Source organism: Simochromis diagramma, unplaced genomic scaffold (genome assembly GCF_900408965.1).
Source record: "Simochromis diagramma unplaced genomic scaffold, fSimDia1.1 OVJJ01000317.1, whole genome shotgun sequence".
In the NCBI taxonomy this organism is placed as follows: Eukaryota; Metazoa; Chordata; class Actinopteri; order Cichliformes; family Cichlidae; genus Simochromis; species Simochromis diagramma.
Window position 1 is genome coordinate 4,001,099 of NW_024386994.1, and position 9,040 is coordinate 4,010,138.

The 9,040-nt window shown below is 39.8% G+C and overlaps 1 protein-coding gene across 9 annotated transcripts in view; it reads right to left on the reverse strand.

Moving 5' to 3' along the window:
* The window catches only part of LOC120739024 (tenascin-X-like), an 877,833-nt gene extending 871,287 nt beyond the window's left edge, over nt 1-6,546 (reverse strand). For 3 of the 9 annotated variants that reach the window (XM_040040636.1, XM_040040638.1, XM_040040635.1), the window contains exons 1-6: nt 6,484-6,542; nt 6,289-6,331; nt 5,115-5,282; nt 4,749-4,982; nt 4,451-4,550; nt 3,877-4,115 (exon numbers count right to left, since the gene is read on the reverse strand). In XM_040040636.1, coding sequence (XP_039896570.1) covers nt 3,877-4,115; nt 4,451-4,550; nt 4,749-4,982; nt 5,115-5,282; nt 6,289-6,322 — 775 coding nt within the window. In that variant the 5' untranslated portion in view covers nt 6,323-6,331; nt 6,484-6,542. Of the gene's footprint in view, nt 1-3,876; nt 4,116-4,450; nt 4,551-4,748; nt 4,983-5,114; nt 5,283-6,288; nt 6,332-6,483 lie in introns of all 9 variants that reach the window. The other 6 variants (XM_040040640.1, XM_040040639.1, XM_040040642.1 and 3 more) reach the window with 6 other exon arrangements.
* Between the last annotated feature and the right edge of the window lie 2,494 nt (nt 6,547-9,040).

The window sequence follows — 9,040 nt, forward strand, 5'->3', positions numbered from 1 at the left end:
ATTTGGGAGCACTGATGAGAAATTATTGTATATCATAAAGTTTTTAATCAAATGAAGCAGAGGCAGTGGGACCAGTTTACAAAATCTGTTATATTCTCTTTGAGAACAGTTTAGACAATATTTTTCTATGTGGCCATGACCTGGTTAGGAGCTCTGTGGCTCTTAGATGGTGTTTTCCTTGTGGCTGCGTACAGCGGAGATGGGGGAGGGTCTGTGCTGGCGGACGTTGGTTACTGGCCTGGTAGTCTGGCTGCCCCTGGGAGGGTCCGGGACGGGTGTGGGGTGCTGGCCGGGCCTTGGGGGCTTGGGTCCTGGCTGTTGTGTCGCCGGAGCAGTGGGCGGGTGGGTGCAGGGGGGCTCAGCGCCAGTGCAGGGGACCTCTGGTGCATCGGCCCAACTAGGGGGCTCTCTAACTGGTGGGGAGGTTGTTATATCTTTGCAGGTGGTCTCCTCACTACAGGAGCTCACTCTGCAGGTGGGGGGAGAGATATAGGAGAGGTGGAGAATGAACTCAACCTGGGTGTCTATTGTCTTGTGTAGTTTGGGAGATGATTGGATGATGGGGTTGGTGCAGTTTTCTCTGGGGTGGAGTCGAGTGGGCTGCCCCGGACTCTGTGGGGCTGGGCGGTGCTGCTGCTGCGGGCCCCGGTCCGGATGGGCCTGGGCCTCTGGCACTGGTGCCCTACCCTCAATTTTAAATGCATTTAGACACTAAGGGTTTTATGGGAGGAGCCGTGCTGCTCTCTGAGAGGAAGCTAGTACCATGCTCTCCTGAGTTTTAAATGCACTTTAGAACAGCACACAGCAACACTACATATAAGCGGGCGTAGGGAGGTTTGAGGTCTTCACTCACCCCGGTTCTGTTAGCCGTCAGGGCTGGGGGGCTGGGAGGAGGTGCTGGCCGTCAGATTGGGGTCTGGGATGTGGGGCCTCCCTGCTACTGCAGATAAGGAGGTGGTCCGCTTGCCTCCACCCCAGAGAGAAGGGTTACATCTCCTGGGTCTAGGTGCGGCTTGCCCCTCTGAGGGCGGGGGTACCTGGACCTGGGATATAGAGTATGTTTGGGGAGTGCGACTGTCTGTGCAGTGTCTATTTGTGTCTGTCTACACGTTGGGTGAGTGCTGAGTATTTGGTTGTGCATATGGGGTGGGAATGCACGTCTGTGTCCGCGTGTGCCTGTTCGTCTGTGTCTATATGTCAGGTTGGGTCTTAGACTCAACCTCTCTGGGTACATCTCAGGCCCTCTAAAGTACGGAGGCCTATCTCCCCTCACCACACTCCCTGCCGGTGGCTGATGCCCTCAGACGTTGGTGTGTTGGTGGTCCTTGTTGTCTGGGGCTGGGCGCTCATGTATGTTCCGGCTCACTCCTGATGGCCGATTGGCGGGGCCGGGCGCCTGTGGCCCGGCTGGGCTCCTTCCGGGGGGTGGGATGCCCTCAGGCCTCTGGCCTCTGGGCCTGAAGCTCGGTCCTCTCTGGCACAGCTGGCTGCCGGCAGAGCCCGCGGGCACGCCACTGCAACCCCCTCTGGCCTCTGCTCCGTAGCTGCGGGGTGGCCTCTCCTTTGGGGCTGTACTCAGCTCTTCCCAGAAGGCGGCACGGTTCCCCCCCCTTTGGTGGTCCTCCTCGGGTCCTTGTACTCTGGGGCCTCTGGATATCTGGGGCCTGGATCTCCTCCATACCTGCTTCATACCCTGGTGGACGGGGCTATGGCTCCCAATACTCCCTAGCAGATCGTTACACGGAGAAACCTTTGGAATACAAGCATGCTGATCCACACAGGTGTGCACACAGGTGTGCACACGGGTGTTCACAGATGTGGACTACACCTTTCTTGGCTGCTGCCTCAAAGCACATTGTGCGCTGTCTATCTTGCGTGCTGCACAATATCGTTTATTATTTAGTATCTACTGATATCTACTGCTAGCTAGTTTATTGTGATGGTGCTGTTTTTTTTATTAAGTTGCTCTTTGTTGTTTGCTTTCTCTTCTGTTTTTTTTCTCCATACAGGTGATCCAGGTGTTTTGTTTGTTTTGGTTTTTTTTTCTTTCTTCCCCCCTTTCTCACCGTCTCTTCTCCCCTTTGGTTTTCTTTCTCTCCCTCTCTTTCTTTCATTCTTTCTCCCTGTCCTATCCCCCAGTCATGTCTGTCCCGTTTGTAGCAACCAAAAATAAAATAAATTCATAATTATAATACAGGTCAATCAAATGGACCAATATGGCAAGGCCATAATGATCCACTTGGTAAAATAAATCCGCTTGGCATCTTTCTTGGCCTTAAGACAACAATTCTGATGGCTAAAGATCCAAACGGGACACAAAAAAAAAAAAAAAAAATGAAGCAGAGGCAGTGGGACCAGTTTACAAAATTTGTTATATTCTCTTTGAGAACAGTTTAGACAATATTTTTCTGAAATGTCTGTGTAACTTAGAATGACACAGTTATCATCCAACAAATCTGTTATGAATATAATCTTTTTGTTTAAACCAGTCGCTCTTGAAAATTGATTTTTGATTAAGTGTTATTACCCTATTATTCCATAAGGTTGAATTATGGGGAGAAGTTGTGGGTAAATCTCATTTTGCAAAATGCAAAGTCTGTTTTGGAAAGGTTGATCGGAATTTTATTTACCTCAAAATCACATTTCAAAATAAACTCTAATCCTCCTATTTTGTTAAACAAGGATCATGGGATGTGGAACTACGTAGAGTCTGGCTGTGGCAGACAAGATTTTAACCATTTAATTCTAAGGGTACCAACCATAAATTCAAATTCTGGAGTTTTGATACCACCTTTATTGTATTCCTTCACAAGCTGAGATCTTTCAATGTAATGGGTTTTATTCCTCCACAAAAATTTGAAAATAACTGTGTTAGCCTTATTAATGCTTTTAGAGGAGATATATAGAGAGTGACAAGGATAAATCAATTTGGAGATGCCTTCAGCTTTAGATAGGATGCCAAAAATAGCGAGGTCTCTGGTTAACCAGTGGCTAAGTGATTTCTTCATCTCCATGATACAGTTAGAAATATTAGTGTCTTCTCTGCTAATTAGTTTTTTTTAGATATTATCAGCCCTATATATTTAACTTTAGATTCAACTCTAACCAAAGCTATTGAGGAGTCAGAGAATCGGGAGTAGTTCACAGTTTTTGATACGGAGAGATAAACCAGAAGCTTTAGAGAAAATTTAGTTTTCTCTACCACGTATTTATCTATCAAAAAAATAGATGTATCATCTGCGAATTGACTTATTTTGAAGTCTTTATTAAAAATGTATATTCCTTCTATGTCGTTAGAATTTTTGATTAATAGTGTTAACAACTGAGTTGCCAATATTAAAAGCTTAGGGGAAACAGGACATACTTGCCAAATTCCGTGTTGCACCTTGAATCCATTCCTGGATTCAAGGGAGCTAAAATATTGTTAAGTAATGCAACTGCTCACTTAGGCTACAAGCAGAGCCGTCCCCAACCCCCAGGTCCTGGACCAGTACCTGTCTGTGAGTCGTTTGGTACCGGGTCGCAAGAGTTGAGGCTTGAGTTTGGAATTTATGATTTTCAGGGTATTTATCGTTTTTGTATTTTTATATAGTTTATATTGTTAACTTGGTTTCCCTGGGCATTTTCCTGTGTGTTATGAATAAATCTTCTTTTTTTGGGTAGCGGTACTGGTTTTATTTTATTGTATTTATCCAAGACACCTTAAAGTAGTGTGTGTGAGAGATAAAATTTCAGTAGTGTGTGTGAGAGTGTTTCAGTAGTGTGTGTGTGAGAGCGTTTCAGTAATAATGTCCCTTACAGCACCTCATAGTAAACTGCCTTAACTCAAAAATGAATATCTATTCAGTATATGAGAGTAGAAATTAGATCTATTACTTGTAGTAAAACAGATGGATGGAAAGTTGTTAGAGCACAATTCATCCGACCATCGTCCTGAGTCACTGAAATCTGCAGCAACACACCGCTCATTTCCAGAGTCTGGTTGCCCACTGGCCCAGTATTGAAATAGATAGTCAGTCCCATCAGACCACACTTTTTGCCGATACAGACCGATCCACACAAAAACTCCATTTGCTAGGACTGCGATCTTCTGATTTTCTGTCTGATTTCGTATACTGCAAGAAGAATAGTTGGATTTTTAAAGCAGAAGTAAAACAACCGATACTTCAACATGCGACGCATTTTCCAATATATTATTAGAACTTATTTAAATTATTTTAAAATAAAGTGCATTTAATGGCTCTTTCGAGATTTGGTGTCAACCAGCAACAAACAGGGGAACAGCAGTCTTACATATAACAAACACCTTTTTGTGTAGTATATTTTCATTATTTTCTATTACCTTAAAAAAAATAAAATAAAAAAGACTAAAACAAAAGTAGGCAACCAACTAATCAGCTAATGGCCCTGACATAATAAACAGAAAAGTCTTCTTTAGTGGATACTATACCTGGCTAGATCAACGTAATTATTCCTGCAGAAACTCTGAGCATCAGTCCAATTTACAGTACTGTTAACCTTAACAAAGGATGCTTCACCATTTATTGTACCTGCAAATATACAGAAATAATGAACCAGTAGACTGATAGGTTGGACTTGCCGATTATATATTTTCAATACAATGTGTGTGGAGTTCAGGAAATGAAAAGGAAGAGCTAATAGTAGATTTATGATCTAGACTGAGTAGGTCAAAATGTTTGAGGAGAAATATTTGACACATTGTTAATTCTTACTCCATCTAAACTCACCATTATAGCACACAAAGGAGTAGTTATTGCCACAATAACGATCATCCCATTCACCATTGTATGGACTCCCACTTAAAAGTGCCACACAGTACTGTTGCTGTCCATTAAGATTGTTGGGTGAACCAGGATACCAGTTTCTAAATGCTGCCTCTCCCACACCATAGAAGCTGCTGTCATTTAGGGACCATCTCCAACTGTTCTGCAGGTCATCATGGAGACCTATCCATGCCTTACCTGTTTAAAAAGATGCAGTTTGCTGTTTTCTGTATTCCTTTAAGGTTTCTCAAGAATGTTATTATTGTGAATGTATATATTTTTACAGTTTGTTATGTATTATTTTTTTTACTTCCAATATTAAACACTCACCTGTGTTTGGTGCAATGCTTGTGACAGCATAAAGATCAGCTGTGTTTTCTATGGTTGCCAGGTCAGTGAAGACATTTCTGCAGTGACTCTGTGCATCTGTCCATGTCTTTGAGGTGCTCACAAAGTAGTACTGACGAGTCTGACAAAAGGCAACACTAACCAGTGCTCCTGAAATAAGGCATTATTAAATTATGTAGCATTATGAATTATGTAGAATTTATATGTTATTTAACAAAATAATATAAAAGGGAATATGAATCAGATATATTATTAGAAATATTGCTTCATGGTTTCACAAAGTGTCTTAATCAATGATATGATTTTTGTGTTTCACCATAAATCTATATCATGAAAATACCTCCTTCAATACCGTGTCATTGACTTTACTTTTACATACCTGTGTTATATAACATTAATGAATGCTGCACCTAACCTAGACTAAACAGCACTGAATTTAAAATCTAAAACTGAGACAATTTGTCCTCTGCAGGCTTAGCTAGAGCTAGCTTCAGTTCAGGCTCATAAAAACCATTGAACAGGTTTACATAACTGTGGGGAAGTATGCGTCAGACAGTATTCGGAACTGATTGAAATCTGTATTGTATTTGAATTAATTTAGTTAGTTTTTGTCATAGTTTTAAGAAAAATCTAAAATTATGACTACAGCAACAAATCCAGATGTCCTCTAGAGCAGCGGTCCCCAACCCTTTTTACAACATGGACCGATTTATGTCTGACAATACTTTCATGGACCGACCTTTAAGGTGTCGTGTCTAAATAAAACATTAATAAATAAAACCAGTACCGGTACAAAAAAAAAAGAACATTTATTCATAACATACGGGAAACACCCAGGGAAGCCAATTTTACGATAGAAACGATAAAAAAAAAAGATTAAAAACCCTGAAAACCATAAATTTCACACCTGAGCCTCAACTCACAACCCAAGCCACAGCCTGGTACCAAACGACTCACGGACCAGTATCAGTCCGTGGCCCAGTGGTTGAGGACTGCTGCTCAAGAATACATTTACAACTGATGGATACAGCTTTTTTTTTTCAAGCTGACCACTCTGTTGCAGTTACATGTTATCTAGAAACACATGTATGTAGGTAGGATGAAAGGAAGACTTTTGACCTGTAATGATTTTTTAAATAGAAAAAGAGGCACCAACCTGTGAACACCAGGATGATCAGTCTATAATCCATAAGTCCAAACTATGAAAAAAGTCATAATGTTAAACTGTTTAATGTAAAATGAATATATCTTTGCTACTATAAATATAACATATGTATGGATGTGCAGATGTGGAAACAGATCCTTAGAAAACATTCCCGTTAAATATGTTAGATATATAAATTGTTCTTACCGATTCTTAGAAAAAAAAATACTCCAAGTGCCCCTGAGGATTCATTGAGCATGACAATGTCAGGGTTTATTAGTGCTTAACTTCTGCTGTGACTGTTTAAAGATCACCCTTGTGGGTGTAGCTAAGACTAAAGGAAGTAAAACAGATTCTTCTGTGACAAATCATTTGACAAAACTATCAGGAAGTAAAATCTAAACTTAACTTGGATCTGATAGCAGCAACATGTCTCAACAAAGTTTGCGTGTGAGCAACTAAAAGCTGAAAAATTAGGTGATACCAAAAAAAAGCAGGAAGAACATTTTGCAACGAAGCAGGATAATTGGCAACAGGTCAGAAACATGACTGGGTATAAAAAGAGCATATTAGAAATGTAGAGAAGGAAAGATGGACAGTCACTAATAGTTCACCATGCCATCCACAAATGCAGGTTAAAGCTTTATCATTCTGGAAAAAAAGCCAAAAGCAGAAACTACAGAATATAGAAGAGATTAGGAAAAGCCAGATGCCACAGCAGGCTATATTCACAAAAGCAACATAAAAAAGCTGGAGTGAAAGAAAGTTTTTTTTGCTTGGCCCTAAAAAACTTAGGAACATGGTGTTTAACCAGATGCTTACTCAAAATTGCATTACCTTGGCCTCCAGTAACACTGTGAGGAATGTTGGGGTCATTTTTGACCAAGATATATAATTCAGTGTGCATATTAAACAAATACGTAGGACTGCTTCTTTGTATTTGCACAATATCTCAAAAAATTAGAAACGTGTTGTATCATTCTGGTGCTGAAAAATGAATTCATTAGTTATATATTAGTTCTAGACTGGACTAACTACCCATTATTATCCAGTTGTTCTCAAAACTCCCTGAAATATCTTTGGGTGACCGCAAAATGCTGCAGTGAGTACTGTCAAGTCATGTCTCTGTGATTTTTCATGGGCATTCTGGCAATATTTTTCTTCAGGATAAATATTTTTTTAATATACAACGTGCAGAATGGTGACGTGCAGGAACTTCAGTGGAAGGAACTGCTTAAAAAAGGATTACAGCTTATGTGGGAAAAAAGCTTATTCTCTTAGTATTGCATTGACCATTTTTTAAACCGAGGGCAGTTTTATAGTCAATCCTGATTACCTAAACTCAAGATCTTGGCTCAAAAAAAAAAAAAATCTGTAATCTGTAATTGATTGGTAATAATTAAATGTCAACCTGCCAACATTTCACCTTGTCACCTGCTCCTTTTAGTGTTTTGAGTGCTGTTCTTTAAGGAAATAAAGCATTTGCTGGGGTTTTCCCCAGTTGCATAACTCCTCACTCCTCATAACATTTCTTTTACTTTGCCAGCTAGACATATTTACTAATTAAAACAACACAATTTGCTCAGTCACAATATTCATATCGGTTTGACGTACGTATTTTTGTATTTATAGTTTATAAACTGATAACGTTGTGTGTTACTAGGAACAAACCCTCGTGTTATATATTTTCTCTTTTGGACACCATATTGATCAAAGCAACTGCATAAATAAAATAAATTATGTATTTTATATGGAAAATTACAAACACATAATATATGCTGAAATATCTTAAATAAACCGACTTACCCGTTGCTTCTAAAATGTTAGTCATAATAAAGATAATATGGACAGCGTAGTAATTTTCACATCTACTTTAAAGTTGCTTTTCTGTCCACAGCAACTTTCAAATAGTAGTGAAAAACTCAAACAGATCTGATCTTACAGCCAATTAATTGTCTTTATCTTGTCTGGCATGTTTGTACTTGTTTTGTTAACACAGCTGCAGCTTAAGTGAACATACCTGGCAACTATCTGGGCAAACAACATTCTTCAGCATATTAAAAGTAGCTGTCCTGACAAATTATGGTTATCTTAGTGTATTCATACCTTGACAGTTTTTTTTTTTTTTTAATCAGATGTTAACATTATGCTTACTGGTACAGTGCAGGGTTTGAAGATGAGCCAGGAGGCATTCAGGCCAAACAGGGAATTCATTTCCTTATGATGCATGCAAAATTAACCTGGTAAAGGGGCATATGCTTCATCTATTTAGCAGCAAAGAATGCAATGAAGATGTTCAAACTGCCAAGTAGTAAACAGAATAGGGTAACAGTGATCGCATGCTGGTTGTCCTCTGTGACACTTCAGCACACAATCATAAACAGATGCTTACATTAGATAGAAACATTTGGCTCTGTTTTACTAATTTAGATTGAAGTACACATGCACCTGCCATAAAAATAAGGAATAATAATAATAACACTGAGAAAAAGTCATTAACTTTGCATATACACTAACTCCATAGTACTTCTCTATTCTTACTCCTACTATGGGAGCAGCACTGGTGTAATTAAATGTATTTCCAGCAAGAGGTGCTCTAAGTCAAATGTATATATTAGCCCATTTATTCACAGTATAAGCATCATACAAAACAATTTAGAAACATACTGCAGTACCAATGTCACGATAGTTTTCACAACAATTTCCACACTTTTCAAGCATCTGTAGAGCAGTTAAACATCGAATATGCCACCACACCCACACG